Source organism: Lutra lutra, chromosome 4, assembly GCF_902655055.1.
Source record: "Lutra lutra chromosome 4, mLutLut1.2, whole genome shotgun sequence".
In the NCBI taxonomy this organism is placed as follows: Eukaryota; Metazoa; Chordata; class Mammalia; order Carnivora; family Mustelidae; genus Lutra; species Lutra lutra.
In genome coordinates this window covers 143,711,608-143,732,885 of record NC_062281.1, presented here as the reverse complement: position 1 = coordinate 143,732,885, position 21,278 = coordinate 143,711,608, and the positions used below count along the sequence as shown (strand labels likewise).

General features: G+C 42.4%; 1 protein-coding gene across 6 annotated transcripts in view; it reads left to right on the top strand.

The window, feature by feature from the left end:
- The window catches only part of AK4 (adenylate kinase 4), a 68,152-nt gene extending 59,003 nt beyond the window's left edge, over nt 1-9,149 (top strand). For all 6 annotated transcript variants that reach the window (XM_047725072.1, XM_047725075.1, XM_047725073.1 and 3 more), the window contains 3 exons: nt 3,095-3,267; nt 6,282-6,400; nt 7,752-9,149. In XM_047725072.1, coding sequence (XP_047581028.1) covers nt 3,095-3,267; nt 6,282-6,400; nt 7,752-7,866 — 407 coding nt within the window. In that variant the 3' untranslated portion in view covers nt 7,867-9,149. The remainder of the gene's footprint in view (nt 1-3,094; nt 3,268-6,281; nt 6,401-7,751) is intronic.
- The last annotated feature ends 12,129 nt before the right edge of the window (nt 9,150-21,278 follow it).

Sequence of the window (21,278 nt, the reverse complement as noted above, 5' to 3'; positions counted from 1 at the left end):
TGTATTTGAAGCTCTAGGATACACCTAGGTGCTGTGAAGCCCCGATTCTAAAATTGTTTTTGAACTTAATAGTTGCTTAATAAATTAATGTACATGCAGTCAAGCCATTCCATAGTAGAAAAAATTGACATACTGGGTTTACAGGGCTTGACAGAGACCTATATTTCACAGAATTAAATTCAGAGTTTAAAATAAGGCAACTGTCAAATAAATATGGCCACCGAATGGAAGACTAGAAGACAGCTGCCCTCGTATTACACATAAATGTTTGCCCACTGCCTGCCAGGCATTGCTGTCTTCCGGTGCTGAGGCTAAGTGTGTGTAGTATACTTAATCTGAGGTAAAGTTTGACCTTTCACTTCCTTAAATGTCAGGTAGTCATAACTTGACCTGACAAGTTACGTTGAGATTTGGAAAATATCTAGTCAGCAGTTCTTTACTTAAGGTATTTTTCTTTCCATTCTGAATGTACTATATACTTAGTTAAAAATAATTAGAAGAGTAGAAAGGAATCAGTCATCTTCCTACTGCAGAGAAAACCACCATGAATATGCTTCCCGCATGATTTCCCAATGTGTGGTGTGGGTGCCTTTTTTGTGAAGAGGATGCTTAGCCAGAGTCACTATGGGAGGAAGGAGACAGTACAGGTGGGTGACTTGGCACAAGAGGCAGCATCTGGGCTGTGAGATTGGAAATGCCTCTTTCTCTGTTGAAGCCAGTCCCAATGTGATGAAGGCTAGACGAAGGCAAAGCCCACTGACACCCTGAACGGCGCCCCCCACCCCGGGTGGGACAAGTGTGACATTCTTCCAGGAATCTCCCAACTGTCTTAATGTTAATACCTTGCTAGAGGGGGAAACAACCTTAACTTGACAATGGCAAGGCTATCTTGCAGGTGTCATATAGGTTGGTCCTCTTTTTAGTATATGAAAGTTCTTTTGAAACCTCCCGTTTTCCTTACTTCCCCCAATCCCTGAGTATATAATCACCACTCCTCACCACTCCTCAAGGTCCTGATGCAGCACCTCTTTCTGTCCACGGGTCCTATCCCTGTGCTTTAATAAGCCACCATTCTGCACTAAAGACGTCTCAAGAATTCATTCTTGGTTGTCCGTTGTGGACCTCACCCCACCTGTATTCCAAATCCACATCAAATGCGTGATGGGTCACAAGAGGTCGTCATAGAAGAACGTGAAAGCAGTTTTGGAGGGAGCAAAATGGAGTCTCTCGTGTCAGGCAACCTATGTCAAGCAATGACCCAAGCAAGCAGTTAAGGTACCACAGCTTGGAGATACTGCCGGGACCAATGTCAGCTGACACCCAGAACTGATAATGAGTAGAACCGGAGAAGGTCTGCAAAGACCCCAAGCCCATAAAATCTCTTTTAAAAGGGAAGGATTTGGGCAGCGAGCTATCAGACTCTTCAGGCATGACTCCTCTATGTCTGAGCACTTGAAAAAGGCAACTACTGGGGCGCCTGGGTGGCTCAGTGGGTTAAATCATCTGCCTTTGGCTCAGGTCATGGTCTAGGGGTCCTGGGATTGAGCCCTGGATTCAGTGGGATTGAGATCAGGGGCTCTGCTCGGGGGGGAGCCTGCTTCCCCCTGCTCTCTGCTTGCCTCTGCCTACTTGTGATCTCTCTGTCAAGTAAATTAAAAAAAAAAAATCTTAAAAAATAAAAAAGCCTCTGCCCGATGGATCTCCGAAGGGAACTGAGATCCTTCCCGGCTTGAACATAAGAAGCAGTAAGTGCTGAGAGCTAGCCCGGACCAGACCAAGGCCTTATCTCAACTGCGCTCCCACAGACCGACTTTGTGTGGGGTTCCTTAACTTCCCACACGGTTCTCTCACCTTGCTTGGTGTGCGTCTTGTCTTCTGTCCTGCTTTGTGTGCTATGGAAGAAGCCAAGTTTAATCACATGGTGAATTGTCCTTGAGTTTGGAATCCTGAACCTGCCTTATGGTTGTGGTTTAACTTTGCTCTGTGATTGAGTAAAGCTGACATTGTGGAAAGACACAACTCGTGTGTGCACCTTCATAGTGTGCTCACGACAAGTTTCTTCTGGTGTTACCAGTCATGTTGGAGTAACCCTTTTGCCTAATGGGAACGTGTGAGTACCTTGGTTAGGCCCAGGAGAGCCAGTGAACGAAGATCTTGCCCTGCAAGGTAACCTTTCCCTCACCTCTGTTTAAACTTGCCTTTTCTTTCCCTGTCATGACAATAGAGTTGAAGCATGCCCTAGGTTTCGTTCTCATCATTCTTGTGTCTTTTGGGGAAGAGATGTAACTTAATAATGAACAACTTCTTCTGTAATAAACAACATCCCGCGTTAGATACTGTGGGAACCATTGGGTAATTTCCCTCATTGGAGAAATGAGAAAATAAGCTCCAAGGGAAGTCTAGAACAAACTCTGCGGTGAAAGCTGTGTTTCTTCACCCCGCCCCAATCCGGTGCAGAGCAATCCTTTCATCAAATAGAATAAGAGCAAATTACTAGAAAAATTAAAAGAAAAACATATTCAAGCATAAATTTTGGATTCACTAGGCTTAAAATTACTGTGAAATTGCTATAAAATTCCTAAGTGCATTTTCTCATTTTGCAGTTACTACGCTAGATTGCAGACCACATGTTGAGTTTTGTAAGATGTAGGGAATGGATGAAAATATAAGTTGAGGGGTAGCCTGAGAATAATATACTCATCAGCTGTTAAAGCTATAAAAGAAGACAAATACAATTTTATTCCTTTGCTGCTTTAACAGAAGAGGAAATGGAGGTGATGTAACTTCCCTAAGGTTACGGGAGTAGTTAAGAGCAAAGTGAGGACTAGTCTAGTGATTTTCAGTTTAGTGCACTCTGTACTTGGGTCACATGACTCCTTAATCTTTGCGTATACCAAAGGTCAAAGCTGAGCTATAAAGTAGCATATTTTCTTCTATTTTTAAATTTTTGGAGGTCGACATACATTCCTGATAAAAGCTGGTTTCTGGATGGTGTATGTGTAGATTCGATTATTCTGTCAACTGAAAATGCACCACTGACTCCTTGGAATTGGGAAATGTCTTGCATCTGATATGTCTTGTTTTTGGCATTTAGGTTTTCCTAGGACCTTAGTTCAGGCTGAAGCCCTGGACAAAATCTGCGAGCTGGATCTAGTGATAACTTTGAACATTCCATTTGAAACGCTCAAAGATCGTCTCAGCCGACGTTGGATCCACCCCGCTAGTGGAAGGGTATATAACCTGGACTTCAATCCACCCCATGTACACGTAAGAATATACAAAGCATTTTTACGGGCTGACGAGAAAGAGGTGAAACATTTCAGTTGTAAAGTGTAGGAAGGATACGAATAGATTATTCGAAAAAGCAAATCTGCATGGCCGAAAGTGTTTGAACTTTCTCGTTCACTAGGTCAAGGAATGCAAATTAAATTTATAACACCTATTGCTGGTGGGACCTAGAAAAAATGGCATGCTCATCTTTATTAGGCATATAAAGTATTAATAGTGTTTTTAAAAAACAACCTCGCAATATACATGAACATTTTAAAATATACATACTTGACTCAACCCACCACTGGGAGTATAGGTTATGGCAATGAAAGCACCAGCAGGTAAGGTCAAGGACACAGTGATGCTTATTTCAGTGTTGGTTTTGGAGAAAAGATCTGAAAACAAATGAATATTCATTTATAGGGGATGACTAAATAAACTAGAGATTATGTACATCTTGCAATATTACATACTCAGTAAAAAGAATGACTTTGTGTGCTATCCCGTTTGACCTATAGAAATATTTCCTCTGGGTCCTGTTGAATATGAAAGGCAAATAGCACTGTGATTCCATTTTTGTAAAACAGTGACCCTCCTCTACACATTATCTGTATGCGTGCGTATATGTACTCTCTAGTTTCGTAAGAGCAGGGATAAATGGTGAGGGTTGGGACTGAATAAAGATTTTGGGTCAGAGTGGATGGGGTCATGGGAGTGATGGTAGTGAGGGTTTAAAGGGACTGGAAGGACGAGAGGAATAAACAGGTCCAAAAGTAACACGTGTTTACATGAAATGAACATATGTAAAGGTATATGTTTAAAGAAACTTTTTAAATTAACACACTCATTTAAAGAATTATTCTTTCTGGTAAAGACATGAATTAGTTCAGTGGGATTCTTACCTCCCGTTACTGGGTGTTAGGTAGAATTATTTGTAGCCATCCAGATATGGAAGGGGTGACAGTTGCATCTTTTTGGGTTAATGTGTATGGGATAGGTAGGTCTGCATATAGATAGTCAATAATTACTACAGAAAACCAACTTCAAGAGGGTAAGGACACCTTCCCAGCTCCTGAGTGCCATGGTTTTGGTGACATTTCAGTGAGTCTTGCTCCTTTGGGCAAAGTACTAGTTGCCATTTGAAGTCTTCTTTTTAAAAGGTAATGAATACTTTTGGAATTTCTTTATTAGGTCCCTTCCTCCTTTCCCTCTCAAGAAGCTAGTACAGGGGAAGAAATGGATGGAGAGGAGAAGAGGGTTCTGGATATGCCTTGACGTTCCACAAGACATGCTTCACATTTTAGCCCTGCCTAGACCTGCTGAAGCAGAGATTCTCGTCAAGTCAGAGAACCTTTAACACTGAGTTGCTTTCCAAAGACTGGAATACCTAAAAGAACACCCACAGTTAGAGTGCTCCCTCCAAAGACAGGTGAAAATGCTAGTCTGGGCCACCTCTCCCAGCCACTGTGGCCAAGCTCTCCCAGAAGGAGAGATGCTGTCACCCTAGCACTAATTCTGTTCTTTGTAGAAGCAGTGGTTGTATTTATGGGTGCTCTGCAGTCCTGGAAATGACTCTTCTGAGCTTTGCAGCTCTAAGTTAAATAAAGGAGAAGAGAATAAAGAAGATGTACAGCCATCTCCCACCCCCATCTTGCCTCTTGAGTCAGGGTAACAAGCATGGAATACACGTGATGATTACAGGGCTCACCAATAACTCATCGGTGCAGGTTATGGACCCAAGGCCCTGAGCTGTAATGGGATTTTAGTGCATTTCAGATTTATAGCTGCTTTCTGATTATCCAGTTGAGCTGCCTGAGCCTTTTGGTTCTGTTCTAGCCTGCCATTTGACAGATTATTCCTTGTGACTGTCTCCCTGGAGGGTAATAGCCATGGACATGGGAGACACTCACATGTCCATGTTGTTACTTGTAAGTAGGTATGTTTCTTGGGGAAGTTTAAAATAAGTCAGAAATCAGGTTTTCTAAATTGCAGTTTTTTAGTTCTCAGAAAATTTTGCCTGATTGTTAACAGGTAGAGACACCATGCCCATTTTAATCTATTTCTAAGTAAGTCATTATGCAATCTAGGAAAATAACCTGAGTCAGATTAATCTCAGGAAACAATTTGAAAGTTAGCAGAGGCAAGACTGAGATACCTTCTCCCAGATCACTGTTCTCCTAAGTAAACCAGTTGGTTCTTGAGACATTGTCTTTTTTTTTTTTTTTTTGAAGATTTTCTTTACTTTAAAGAGAGAGAGAGAGACCTCAAGCAGACATCATGCTGAACATGGAGCCCTATGGGGGGCTCAATCTTACGACCCTAAGACCATGACCTGAGCCGAAATCAAGAGTTGGATGCTTAACCAACGGAGCCACCTGGGTGTCCTAGACGTTTTATTTTCCATATTAACAGTTCAAACTTTAGAAAGCAAGGCGGTTTTAGAAATGTTTAGAGGGCCAGAGTGACGTTGTCTAAAGGTGGTTTGTGATTGAGGGAGGCAGCATGGAGTTTCAAACTGTAAACTGAAAGTATCATTTTTCAGTGGCACTGAAATGTGTTTGGAAAGATCTGAGAATTTAATAAAGATTCCATGTCAGCTCTCACGAAGTAAGGTTAACATGACTATTAAGAGTGTTACCTCGGGGCGCCTGGGTGGGTTAAAGCCTCTGCCTTCAGCTCAGGTCATGGTCCCAGGGTCCTGGGATCAAGCCCCGCATCGGGCATTCTGCTCATCAGGGAGCCTGCTTCCACCTCTCTCTCTCTCTCTGCCTGCCTCTCTGCCTACTTGTGATCTCTGCCTGTCAAATAAATAAATAGAATCTTTAAAAAAAAAAAAAAAAAAGAGTGTTACCTCTTCTCCAATTACTTCGCTGTTAACTGTTGCCACTCAGGCCTGATTCATCATGCAGTGGGAGTCCAGAGTAAGTACACGGATTTTGCACAGGGAGGTTTTTAATCTTTGGAATGGCTCAGGTGTTGGCCATATTAACTGGTTTCTCTGGTATTTATAGGGGGTTGATGACATCACAGGCGAACCGTTAGTCCAGCAGGAGGACGATAAACCTGAAGCTGTGGCGGCCAGGCTAAGACAGTACAAGGATGTGGCAAAGCCAGTCATTGAATTATACAAGTGAGTGTGCTTCACCGTTTTCCCAGCAGACGCTCAGTCAGAACCACGTGGCACTCAGTGGGAAGGACATAGGGCTGAGGCGGGGTTGTGTGCCTTTAACCTAGATAGAACCCTAATGGCCCAGTTCCTCCCTGGGTGTCAGAGGAAATGCTGGAGTTGCACGTGGGAGATACAGCCCAGTTCTTTTATGCTGAAATTCTTGTAATACAAGAACTGAAACGCAATCATCTCTGTCAGGTTGTAAAATTACATCTAGGATTATTTTCATTTTCCTTTTCAAGGAGCTGAAATAGGGGTTTATATTTTGACACTGCCACCTGTAAATATCTCAGTGGGATAGAGGATGAGAAGGGACCTTTTGCCTAGATACAGCTAGAGGGAATTTAACCCAAAAAGCAAACACTGTAAGCTGCAGATGGCAAAGTGAGATGGCTGCAGGGGCCAGGGAGCTGTTGGAAGTGAGTGTCAGACCTGGTGGGGGATGTGTTCATCTGGGCAGTGCAGTGACAGTGCCCGTGCCGCTCCAGTCACTTATCCCACAGGGGCACTCAGGCCCAGAGTGGCCAGTGAGCCCTGTTTTTCAAGAGAAGCAGAAATCTGGCTATGAGTAGTGGGGGGGGGGATATCCTAGTTTGTATCTTGGCAACAAATAACATTCTTAACAGCATGCATACTGAACAAAACCCATTTGCAGACTGCGTTCAGGACAGCTGTCTGCAGCCACTAGTGGAATCAGTTTTTGACCTTTTAGCTCCCAAATAATTTAGCAAGCCTTTAGATCAGAAGTTATGATCATGTCATCATGATACGTCCTGTGTTTCATGCTCTATTGTAAGTAATAAGGGTTTTCTAGTACCCCAGTTTGTCAGTGGTTTGTCTTTTGAAAAGTGTATCCTGAGGCAGATTTGGGATTGTCCATATGATGTTATTCTTTGATATATATATTTTTTAAGATTTTATTTTTTTGAGAAAGAGCACACGCACAAGCAGGGGGAGCAGCAGGCACAGGGAGAAGCAGGCTCCTCAGTGAGCAGGGAGCCCAATTCGGGGCTCGAGCCCAGGACCCCGGCATCATGACCTGAGCCGAGGGTAGATGTTGAACGACTGAGCCACCCAGGGGCCCCTCTTTGATATGTTTTAAACAGGAAAAGAAGAGGAGGCATCACGGCAGGCAGGCCGGAACCGTAAAAGCTGTGGTTTTACTTAGGTACACCGAGTGCGGAGGTTGGCACTTAGTGGTGGGTGATAGGCCACGAGGTCGTGCTGGCTTTATGCCCAGGATCTTCACCCGCCCTCATGTCATGTTAGAGGAAGCCAAAAAGGCCTTTGTGTGTTGGATTTTGTTTTTCAGGAGCCGAGGAGTACTTCACCAATTTTCCGGGACAGAGACTAACAAAATCTGGCCCTACGTTTACACGCTTTTCTCGAACAAGATCACACCTATTCAGTCCAAAGAAGCATACTGAGCCTGCCCGGCGGAAGAACCAAGAAAATGTCGTCCGTTCAGTTGTGTGGGTAGTATTGGTGCCGTGTCCAAGGTAGAAGCTAGTGGGGATAGCTCACAGCGTCTTTTCTAGTTTAAATGGCGAACTGAAATGAAAACGAATGAGTAGAAAGCGTTCCTGAAGCGGCTGCCCTATGCCTTTCTCGAGAAGGGTCACCAACACATGCGTACGAAGCCTCTGCACGTCTCAAGCCCTTCCCAAGAAAACAAGCCCAGGCCAGGCTTCTGGCGGCGTCTAACCCCAACCTCTAGCTGATCTCTGGCCCTCATGTTGTTGCCATAGTAGCCTTTTTGTGCGTGACAGTGTTGGCCTCTGGTGCCCTCCCTCTCCTGAAGGCTGTTGAACCACAGCACCAGGCCGCCTTGTCCCGAGATTTCTGGTATGTGCCCTTCCTGGTGACTGCGCGCTTGAAGCCATTTGCTTTTTGTGGTTGCTTCCCTGGCCTTGAGTGACTGTCCACGATTTATTTTTCCTGTTAGGAGTGATACCTTTTCTGCATCCATGCTCCATAGAATCTGTCCTTTGCAGACATCCCTGGAATGAAAGGATTTGGCTTCCACTCTTTTTATTAGACTGTATATATTTTTTTAACCTCTGTTTTCTCCCAAGGCTATGAAGCAATACAGACAGTTACTGCTTTGATCCCTCTTAGACCTGTTTCTAAGAGCTGAGAGCGAAGGGAGGCTGTCAGATCGCTTCCCGCACCAGGAACTGGGCTCTGCAGAGGGCCTCCTTAACGCTGCTGGGCTGACTCTCATGGGTTGACACTGCCCTTTTTTCTTTTATTGTGAAAAAATAAAATCCTCAGAGTCTTTGGGAGTCTTCAAAAAAATGGGAGATGCTTACCTACATAAATGTTAAAGGATCGTATCTTGTGTATAGAAGTAATAAGGCCACATGAAATTACTGCACTAAAAGAATAGTTTTTTCGTCAAGACAAAAAAAAATGTATTTTGAAATGCTGCTAAATATTGATGCTGACAGTGTTTTTCTCCTGTGAGTGACCCAAACATATTATAAATAGTTGGTAAAGGGAATGGAGCCTATGGGTAGAGGAGAATGTTGCACTAGCTGGGCCCAGAACTGAGTAGAACAGCTTTATGATTATGGGAAAACAAATTCTTAAAACTTTTTTTTCTGTTCCAAAGATGCTTTCTGTGGGATGGCCATTAAGTCTAGAAATAAAGATAATACAGTTTTGTCATTCTTTATAATGTACTATCAATAAACCATTTATTAAAGATTTGCCCGGTTTCCAGACTTGGTGGCCACCTAATCCTCTGGGAAGGACAATGAAATTTATTCCTGTTGCCTTAAAAATAAATACCCTCTTTGTGATTGTCCCTGAAGAAGGTCCTTTGCTATTCCTGGGAGTGACTTCTGTCTAACTCTTCATTCTGGAGGGAAAAAAAAACCTACCCATTTCTGCACGCCACTTGTGTTGCACCATATTATTTATTTTCTGAAGATGTCCCAGCAGATCCCCAGTCAGTCCCTGGCACCCATGTTGCAGATGGTAATGACTGCATCTTCCGTCCAGATATTGCCCTGCTCTTGCCGGTTCTTCTCCCTCTCTTCCTTCACGTGACTATTCTTTGACTGCCTTCGTGGAAACATGGACTGGTCTCCTTCTCATTCTCTGAATCACCTCACTGTGTTACTTTTTAGGTTTATGCCCTGGAAATGCCCAGTTCAGGTCTCTGAAACATCAGCACCTGATATAGACTCTGAGTACTTTCGAAGAGCCACGTGTGAATGCCTGTTGGTGGGATCAGGGTGAAAAGATACGGGCAAGGCTCAGGTGTCCTGGTGAACCAGGCATAGAAAAAACGAGTCTGAAATGAGGAAAATGGCACAACTTAGACTACTGTTGCCATGGAGACCATTTCCACAAACTAGGGAAAGTAGAGAGTTAAGGTTATTAGGTAGACAGTTCAAGAAAAGAAAGTGTGTGCCCTTTTAGAAGCAGACAGAGCTTCACAACTCTACCTTTAGTTCCCTTTTGAACAGACTCCCTTTGGAGTTTTCGAGAGAGGTATGGGGAGTGGCTGGTCCCTGGTGGCATGCTGTCGTTCTCCATCCTTCCCTCCTCTCTCCAGCAAAATAGACAGTTGTGGGCAGCGTTGGAGCCTTTGGGTGTCTCAGTGCGTTTTCTGTTTCTGAGGTGGCCCAGCAATTGAGGGTCCTGTACTTGGCGAGACCAAAAACAAACACCTTTTCCGTGGTCTTTGAAAGATGATACTTATTTCATGCTTAGTGGCCTAAATTGTCTATTTCTGATTTTCTTCAGTCAGCTCTCTAGTTTTTCGTCCAATAATTTTGTAAAAAATTAAAATCTTCTTGCAGGTATTTTGACAAAAGCAAAAAGGACATCTTTTTTTGGTTTTCCTTCTGCTGACACACACATGGTTCCTTCAGAATTACGCAAAAAGGAAGTAGTCGGGTTGTCTCTAAGATTCCTACCTGTCCTCATATCCTGTGATTCTAGTCAGCTGTGGATTCATTTTGTTTTCTATTACCTGAACAGGCTTTCCCCTTAACTTAGAACTTGGAAACATTACCATATTTAATAACCCTCTTAATACCAAGGCAGACATAAAATAAGTACCATTTACTAAAGGCCTTTCAGGTGCTAGGTGTAGTTCTAGGACCTTAGCAAACATCTCATTTAATCTTTCAAGCATCCTTTGAGATGGGCATGGTGCCATGTTTATAAACAAAGAAGGCAGGGGTCGGAGATGTGAAGCATCTTGGCTGGGCTCTTGCTGCCGATAACCAGTGCAGCCAGGACTCACGTGCAGGCTTCCCCAGCTCTGCAGCCTGAGTTGGCTCCGGATGTTTACTCTGTCCTATCCCAGCCAAGCCAGGGTGCTGAGTCTTCTTGATTCTGCTAGCTTTTGCAAGTCGCCTCACACTGAAGTAGCTAACGTGACGTTCAGCTCCGTATGTGACTGATTCCTTTTTTTCCCCTTTGCTGAAGCAAAGGGAGCTGCTAGAGGAAGGTCCGAGGCTTTCATATTTTATAACTACTCGTTTATAAAGTGAACGGCTGTTGAAGAAGGCTTGGGTCCAGGCTAATCTGTGGAGGAGTCAGGTTCATGTCCCTCACCTACCATTTTGGTGTCCATGGGGTTATACCCTGGAGGGGACCTTTACCCTTGAGCCACCCCCAGCTGTCGTGTTCTCTGTAGACCTGGGCTGCTGGAAGCTCTCCCGATGCTACTCACTTTTCTTCCCTGTTACTGGAACAAGTCACTCCCTTATTCATACCCCAAATAAGGCCCTGGGGATAAACTGATCCTGCCTGAAGTGCTGGCACGTGAACGGAAGGTGATTGAGCCACTGACATAGAGCCACCCTGGATTTTTGTACTGTCTTCCCTATATCACATTCCACACCAACCTGATGCTGAACGCCACATTCACACCTTTGCCTGCCATCTGCTGTGCTGGCTCTGTTTGGCATACACCATTCTGGCATTAACCAGGGGAGACGGCTTCCTGTCTTCCCTGCCATCCTCCAGTGGCCACGCTCGCAAGAGCTCCAGCCCCAGCTGTGCCCCTCTTTGGTAGGGAAGGAAAAAGGTAAGGAGAGTCATGGGTGAGGGGGATTCTTGGAACAGGTACTGCCATGGCTTCTTCCACCCTTTAAATTGTTGTTGAGACAGGATAGTTGTAGATAGAAAGGTGCCTGTGTGCAGTCATAGATAGGATTGTAGAAAATTTGGCTCACTGTCAACTGATTTCAGTATTTCACTGTAGCTGTCGAGCTGACTAAACACCTTGCCAGCTTCTGCTGGAGGTTGGCTTAAATCATAAAGGCCACAAATTTCTGAATGTGTGAAGACATAGCTGTTCTTAGTAGTTACTGTTGAGTGGTACTTCTGCTAAGTACGTTATATGCATTGTCTAATTAAATTTTCAGCAATTACCCTACATGACAGATACTCAGTTATCCTGCCTCTTTATGTAAAAACTGAAGTCATCCTGTTTACTTAAACTTGTGTTTTTCATGTACCCATAGGGATGAATCAGGAAATTCAAAAGGGCCCTTTGTGTACCTTTTTCTCCTTTGAGCACCCCATTCTAAAATGGGTAAAACAGTGTTATTTGTCCCTGGAATCTTTGCCTTTGGCACCCTGCGTCCTGGTGGTAGTCGCACACTGTATATGCAGAGGGCACCCATCTCATTCGCATTCTGCTGGGTTGCAGGATCTCGGGAGACATTCGTATCTACCTGGTGAATTTCACGTATTACCTTTTATTTAAAAGACAGTATCTTTTCTTGCCACAGCAAATTTTGCCACAGATGCAGTTCATAAGGCCAAGTTGTGTTCTTGATATGAATTGCTTTCCTTTCAGTTCCCCTGCATTTTTAGTAACTCTCTTATCCTATGTAGTGTCTCAAAAGAAGAATCTAGCAGTGGAGACTTTTTTTTTTTTTAAATGGTAGTGTGGTCTGATCCTAAGTTATCATCCCTTTCCACCTATAACTGATCCAGTCTGGTTTCTAGATGAAAAGTGTGCAAGACCCAGATGTCGGGAAACCATGAAGCCGCATTTCAGCTGTGAAGAGAGATCTGCTTTCTGCAGCTGTTGAGACGAACTCCCATGACAGTTGTTCCTACACACCCTTCCTTATCTTTTTTTCAACAAGTTGCACAAGTCTTGCCAAAATAAATGCCATTATCTGCGTGCTTCAGGGAATCCCCCCAATTGGATCAGTGTGTGTGGGGGTCTGTGTGTGGGGGAGGGAGAGGTAGGGAGAGAGGGAGATGGAGAGTTGGCAAACACCTCCAAAAGGAGAACCCTGGGATGGCATGGGTGTGCGTTCCTTCCTGGTAATTATCGGGCTATTCCAGGAAACAGCATCATTCTGTGGACATAAAAGGTTTCCTCTTTAAAACTTTGCCGAGGAGCATTGTACCTTGAGATTCTGCCTGGGGTTGGTGTGTGTCTAATTCCATTTCATAAAACCTTTCTTCGTTTTGAAACTGGCTGTAAAGTCGGAAATGTACTAAATAAAAAACTGTTTTGTATTTAATTTAGAGAAGAGTAAAGGGATGAAAAAAAACCTCAGTGCTTATGTAAGCTTCAAGGTGTTAGGGCTCAGAGGGCTTTTCTAGTTTTATGAGAATTTGTACTACTGATTTTTATATATTCCTGTTTCTGAGACGAACAGATCTCTGGGGAAATTGTTGCATTACAATGGCGTTTCACTGTGACTCCTCTGAAGCTCGTATCTGTTCTCTAAGCCAATGACAACGTGTCGCTTCGGTTACTGTCCTGTGAAAAGTCCGCTCCAGTTTCCCAGAAGTTGTGTGTTTACGATGAGTCACTGCATCTCCTCAGTGCGAAAGCTGTCAGCCCTCCTGATTTGGGTGTATGCGCTTAATTCAAAGCATTTAGACCTGTAGTCTAATCTGTACATGCTCTCCTAACTGTTAAATTGTGTTATTGACTATTTTGATTATCTTGCTTGAAGATTGATTCCTCCTTTTTAATTTGAGAGAAATAAAGGTTTTTTTCTGCTTATAACTAGTGAATTTAATATTTGTGTAGCTTTTTACACTTGAGAGTATACATCTTCAGAGATCTTCTTTATGCCATTCTGCAACCACTTCATCATCAACGGTGTTATCTTCATTTGGCAGATGAGGAGAATAGAGAACACCATGTCGCCTGCCTGAGGTGACAGTTGGTGGCAGAGCAAGATCATGAGCGTAACCCTGAGACCCCACTCTGATTTTCTTTATTGCAACACCACGTTGCCTCACTTCAGAGACACTCAAGCACCTTATTTGTCTAACAGTTTATTCTTTATGTATTTTCATAAACATTTTTTAGTTTTGTTCTTGAGATAGCTGAATGATGTGAGTCAATTCCCCCTCCATTTTGCAGAACAGGAGATTAGATCTGAGTGTTTGAGTCCAAGGTCATGGTGTCCAGGACCACTCCACAGAAATAGAAAAGTCAGCAGCCCTGGTTAGTGGAAGCTGGAGTCATGGAGGAAATAGAGCCTCTGCAGAAGCCTCCCTACAGTAGGGGGTCATGGAAGGTGCCCTGGCATCTCCCAACCTCACATTCTCCTGTCTCCTGCAGAGGCTTCCCACTAGCTGGGTTCAAAAGCCACCTGATGTAGGAGCCTGAGGAAGTTTCCACAGGCTTCCATGCCGCTGGAAGGTGAACTTGGATATGAGGGCAATGTGGTAGATTATATCAAAGTTAAAGGCATTCACCCTTCAAGAGAATTTTACATTTCTGCCCCATTGGCTTTATGCCTGGGCATACTGATTTGCTTTAGCCTCTGAAATGTGAGCAAAAACGAAGTGTGCCACTTCGGAGCAGAAGCCTTAGGAGCCAAAGCATGGTCACCAATCTTTACCTTTCCAGTGAGACTGTCAGTCTCCTAGGGCTCTTCTTTCAACTGGGATCCTAAAATGGATGTTGAGCAGAATTAATCCATGATGGAGTAATAGTGTGCATGAAAAATAAACCTTTGTTTTTATCATCCATTGGGACTTGGGTGGAGTTTGGTACAACAGCATAGCTTAGTCCAAGCTGACTGAGAGAAAATGGGCCTAACACTGTCCTCCAGTTACACTTCTCATTCTCTTACCAAGCACTATTAGACTGTGGGAATGCAAAGATGAGTAAGACCCAGTTTTTGCCCTTGACTTCCTCAGTCTCCTGGAGGAGATGGAAATATAACTATACATAACTGTTGAAATTAATAACTCAATTATAAGTGAGAGAATACAGAAGTAGTGACTTTCTTGGCTAGCCAGCTAGACCAAGTAAGGGCTAATACTTGAGCTGAGTGATGCAGGAAAGAGGGAACCCAAACCAAGGGAATGATACGTAGGCAGTATGAGCATCTATGCCTTGTGGAAGCCAGAAAGGTAGGAGGCAGCACTGGTGAGATAAAGAGAAGATCGGGCTGTATTGGGAAGTTGTGTGGCCTGGTCTTAACTTTGTCTGCAGTAGACAGTAGACTATGCCAGAAAGTGACTCATCACAATTACTTGATAAAATCGTACTACAGGTCTGAACTAAGATGTGGTAGAGCTCAACAAAGAGGGAAGCTGGATTATAACAGGAGTAAAGAAGAATTAAATGTCTCCAGGGGAGCAACAGTGAAATGGGGCTGTGTATAAGGCTGTGGGGAGGGGCAGACGCTGTGAAGACTGCCTTGTACTGTTTTTTCTCAAAGGGGAGTCCCTGTTGCTCAGCTCTGAACAGTTGGCAACACATTGGACTTGCTGACCCAATGCTGCCCAATGATTCAATTTGTTAAGCCAGAAATTGATGTTTTCATGTAAAATCTTACTTTTAAATATTTACAATTTAAATTAAAATTCCACGGGTCAAGTAGCACATTAAGTCAATTTGGGACTGGCTTAGAGGTGCATAGGAGGTTAGGAATGAGGATCTTAGTGGCTGGATAGATGTCTATGAAGTAAGGAGGTACGATTTGGGTTTGTTTGTTTTTTAAGATTTTATTTATTTATTTGACAGAGATCACAAGTAGGCAGAGAGGCAGGCAGAGAGAGAGAGAGGAGGAAGCAGGCTCCCTGCCGAGCAGAGAGCCCAATGTGGAACTCGATCCCAGGACCCTGAGATCATGACCTGAGCCGAAGGCAGAGGCTTAACCAACTGAGCCGCCCAGGCGCCCCAGGAGGTATGATTTGTAAAGGCAAAAGTATGAAGGTGAGGATTTTCTAACCTAGATTAACAAAAAAGGTGTGTAGTTTTGTAGAATTCTGCTCTGTCAGAGAACACCACCTATTCCAATGAATCAAGGTTTATTTTTACCCCTTGAATTCCACTGAGTGATTTTTCCCTTATTCTTTGCAGCCAGTGAATATTCAAGCATCCAGTAATTAAGTGTGTGTGTATGTGTGTATATATGTATATATACTACATGTGTGTGTAATAGAATTATATGTGTGTGTGTATATATATATATATACACACACACATATATATATATGCATATATGATAGAAGGTGCTAAAATTTATTGAGGGTTTGCTCTGAGGTGCCAGGCAATAGGCCAAGCATTGTATACCAGCTACAAGTAATGAAGCTGAGGTTCAGACAAATGAGGTTATTTGTCAAGATCACTCACGCAGTAAGTGGTAGATGAAGACTTCAGCTCTACTCCACTTACGACTCAGTTGTTTTTCCTCATTCTGACTCACACTGCCCAAAGACACCAAGGGACCACATTAAGGGCTCTGCAACCAAGGCACCTTTGGCTTTGGGCAGGAATTCCAGGAGTCAGGGTGGAGAGCCCTGCCGCTTGGAGGTGGCTAGGACTTGAGTTGTGTTGAGTCTCCAGTGGCCAGCTTTTTTCCTAGCCAGAATTCTATGTATTCTTTAACAAGTCTAGAAGGCCTCCTATGGAAAGATTAGATTTCATAGTCCATCAGGAGTTGACACTTTGCATTTCCCCATTTCAGTGCCTGAGAAAAGAAAAAAGGTTTCTTGACAAGGAAAAATCAGTAATAAAAAATGAATAGATCATCTTTAAATCAGGACAGATCAGCCACTCCTGTGGCAGGAATGGCCCACCTACACTGACCACCCTAGATCCACTATGTCATAGACATCAACCATCCTGGATACACTTAAACCACATCAGACTACTCTGGACATGTTGGTCTCCAGACATACCAACTATCCCGGGTACCAATCATACGCACCCACCACATTATGGAAACATTTTGTCAGTGTGACAGGGTCAGAGAAGGGGGTGCAGGCTAAAATTGCTTAGAGACTTGAATGAACCATCTATGTGTTATCTATATACAAACTTATGGGGTGCCTGGGTGGCTCAGTGGGTTAAAGCCTCTGTCTTCGGCTCGGGTCATGATCCCAGGGTCCTGGGATCGAGCCCCGCATCAAGCTCTCTGCGGGGAGCCCGCTTCCCTTCTCTCTCTGCCTGCCTCTCTGCCTACCTGTGATCTCTCTGTCAAATAAATAAATAAAATCTTTTAAAAAAAATAAAAAATAAAAACTTACGCATTTTTCCTATTTGAAGCCCCCCCCAAAAAACCAACCAAAAAAACAAACAGCCCAATAATCTAATGCTCATGAAAGTCTCACCTAAAAATTTATAAATGTTGGCATTTGAGGTTAGGTAGCTAAACTCGTTGAAGATAAATGGCAGATGTCTAAACCTTAATCTTTCTACACATCTTAACAAAAACCAGAGACCAAGGACAGCAAATAAAGCCACAATTAACTCAGCACACAACACAATTATATCTACTACATAGTCAGGAAATAGAAGACTGCAAACTCCTATTTCATTTGAGTGGGAAAATACATATCTGAAATCAGTAGCACCAGCAGTGGAGCCCATGTGGAAGTGGAGAGGTAGGCAGGAAATATTTGGGAAAAGCACTGAAAGGGCACGGCTTCTGGGAAACAACAAAGGAACTTGAAAGGAGGTGGCACCTCTTAGAGATCTGGTGATAAACAGGGAAGAAGAAAGAAGTTGGTGGACAAAATAAAAAGAAAAGAAAGAAAGAAAAAGAAGTTGGTGGAAATTTGGAGTTCTACAGAAATAAGAGTTTCATGAAAGCTAACATACTAAAATCTCCTTAACACTCCTCCCCTGCCCCCAAAATGTTCTCCTTATTAAAGAAATTGCATTTCACTGTACCAACTGAAGAAGGCACTCTTGAACTAAGAAAACTGGTAAGCCACTCAACTCCTTCAATCCCATCTGTAGAAACACCTGATACAGGAAAATCTGAAGTCTTAAAAATCAAGAAAAGAAGGCAGACAACATCCACACAAAGTTACTTTTAAAAGGAATAGATTAAAACGTCTTCAGCCTATGAAAATACTCAAGACCCAACCTTGAGGCAGAAAAAACCGCCACAACTCTCCACTATGAGTCAAATATGGTCAGATAATAACAGACATGAAAAAACACCACAAATCAGAAATTCCCAAGTGCAGGAAAAAAGTGGGCACAAAACAAAAATTTGTGAAATAAGAATTGCCTGAACACAAAAAAGTGAGTGAAGGAAAAGATAATGGTCCCCCAAATTAAGACTAAACTGCAAAGTACACAAAAAAGAAACGATTAAACAAAGCATGAAAAGGAGACGTAGGAACATGAAATGAAAATTTGCCAGAGAATTAAAATAAAAAGTAGAAAGCTCAGAAAATAATAGCTATAGAAGACAAAGAAGATCTAACACACCTATAACTGAATTATGTAAAAAAAAAAAAAAAACACAAAACCAATGTTTAAAGCTATAATCTTACAAAAACTTAAAAAAGATAAACCCTGAATCTACATATTAAAAACGTACACTGTGGAGCTGTGAGAACTGACTCAGTATTAGTGAACTTTAAGACATTTTACTATATCTAGGAAAACACCTCTCAGCCTCTGGACAAAAAGACCAAGTGATTCAAATACAAAGCAAAACAACAATGGAGCCACATTGTCAAGGAAAGAAATCGTGAACTATGGATATTATATCCAGGCAAGCTGACTTTCAATTATCAAGCAAATGTGGCACAAAATGTTTATAGTTGCTGCCACTGGGTGAAAGGGACCAAGGGTAGTATTCTTTTAACTTTTCTGTAGATAGAAATTTTTCTAAATACTAAGTTGGGGGAAATCTCAAGTTTAAAAAAGTATTGACTAATTATTGATCTCTCAATTCCTTTCTCCAGCTTCTGGCAACAACTTATATACATTCTATCCATGGATTTGCCAATTCTGGACATTTCATATAAATGGAATCATACAAGTAGCCTTTTGTGATTGGCTTTTTCACTTAGTATAATGTTTTCAAGGTTCATCCATTTTTGTAGCATAGATCAATACCTCATTCCTTTTTGTAGCTGAGTAGTATTGTATTGTGTGGATATACAACATTTTGTTTATTCATTCATCAACTGATGAACACTTGTGTTTTTCCACTTTTTGGCCATTACGAATAATGCTGCATGAACATTTGTGTACAAGTTTTTGTGGACACATATTCTTAATTCTCTTGAATATATAGCTAAGAGTCAACTTACTGGGTCATATGGTAACCCTACGTTTAACTTTTTGAGGAACAGCCAAACTATTTCCCAAAGGGGTTTCACTACTTTACATTCCCACCAGCAATGAATGTGAGTTCGTTTTTTCACATCTTTGTCAAACTTGCCGTGTGTCCTTTTGATTATAGCCATCCTTGTGGATGTGAAGTGGTATCCTGTTGTGATTTTGATTTACATTTTCCTAGTGATGTCAAGCATCTTTTCATATTTCATTATTGGTCATTTGTATATCTTTTCTGGAGAAATATCTATTTAAATCCTTTGTCCATTTAAAAACTGGGTTATCTTTTTATTGTTGTGTTTTAAGAGTTTTTTAAATATATACTGTATACTAGACTCTTTTCAGATCTAAAATTTGCAGTATTTTCTCCCATTTTGTAGGTTTTTCACTTTAAAAAAAAAAAGATTTTATTTATTTATTTGACAGGCAGTGACCACAAGTAGGCAGAGAGGCAGGCAGAGAGAGAGAGAGGTGGAAGAAGTCTCCCCACCAAGCAGAGAGCCCGCTGCGGTGCTCAATCCCAGAACCCTGGTATCATGACCTGAGCCAAAGGCAGAGGCTTTAACCCACTGAGCCACCCAGATGCCCTGGTTTTTCACTTTTGAAATACAAAAGTTTTTAATTTTTAAAAAAGATTTTATTTATTTGAGAGAGAGAAAGAGAGTATGAGCAGGGGAAGGGGCAGAGGGAGAGGAGAAGCAGACTTCCCACTGAACAGGTTGCCCAACACAGGGTTCCATCCCAGGACCTTGAGATCATTACCTGAGCTGATGTCAGATGCTTAACTGACTGATCCACCCAGGTACCCCCCAGTTTTTTTATTTTGATGAAGTCCAATTTGCCTACTTTTTCTTTTGTTGTATTTTTGGTGTCATATTTAAGAAACCATTCCTTAATCCATAGTCACAAAAACTTACATCTATATTGTCTTAACAAGAATTTTATAGTTCTTATGTTTAGGTCCTTGATCTAATTTGAGTTAATTTTTGTATATGGTGTGAGGTAGGAGGTCCAGTAATTCTTTTGCGTGATATACAGATGTCCCAGCACATTTAGTTGGAATGACTATTCTTTCTCCACTGAGTTGTCTTCATTATTTGGTTGAAAATCAACTGGACATACATACATAGTTTATTTCTGGGTTCTTAATTCTGTCTCATTGATCTATACATCTATCCTTATGCTAGTACTGCACAGTCTTGATTACTGTAGCTTTGTCATACCTTTTGAAATAGAAAATGTAGGGCACCTGGGTGGCTCAGCGGGTTAAAGCCTCTGCCTTCAGCTCGGGTCCTGGTCTCAGGGTCCTGGGATCGAGCCCCGCACAGGGCTCTCTACTCAGCGGAGAGCCTGCTTCCTCCTCTCTCTCTCTCTCTGCCTGCCTCTCTGCCTACATGTGATCTCTGTCTGTCAAATAAAAAAAAAAAAGAAATAGAAAATGTGAGTTCTCCAAATCTGTTACCTTTCAAGAATGTTTTCACTCTTCTGGGTCCCTTGCATTTCCAGATGTATTTTATATTTTATTTTATTTATTTTTATTTTATTGTACTGTATTTTTAAAGATTTATTTATTTATTAGAGAGTGAGAACAGGGGAAGAGGGGCAAAGGGGGAGGAAGAGGAAGAGAGAAAATCTCAAGCAGGCTCCATGCCCAGCATGGAGCCTGATCTAGGGCTCTGTCCCGGGACTCTGAAATCATGACCTGAGCCAAAGTCAAGAGTTGGGAGCTCAACCAACTGAGCCACCCAGGCACCTCTCCATGTGTATTTTATTTTGTTTTATTTTTTTAAAGATTTTATTTATTTATTTGACAGACAGAGATCACAAGTAGGCAGAGAGGCAAGCAGAGAGAGAAAGAGGAGGAAGCAGGCTCCCTGCTGAGCAGAGACCCCCCCCCCCCCAATGTGGGACTCAATCCCAGGACCCTGAGACCATGACCTGAGCTGAAGGCAGAGGCTTAACCCTCTGAGCCACCTAGGTGCCCCTCCATGTGTATTTTAGAATCAGCTTGTCCTTGTCAATTTTGTGAAAAAGGTGGGATTTTGATAGGGTTTGTGGTTTGATGTGTAGATACATTTGGGGAATATTGCCATCTTAACAATATATAGTCTTCTAATCCATGAACATGTGATGTGTTTCTATTCAATTTTTCTTCAATTTCTTTCAGTGATATTTTGTGATTTTTTAAAAAGATTACTTATTTTGAGAGAGAAGTGAGAGAGCAAGCATGAGTGAGGGGAGGGGTAGAGGGAGAGAGAGAAAATGTCAAGCAGACTCCCCATTGAGCATAGAGCC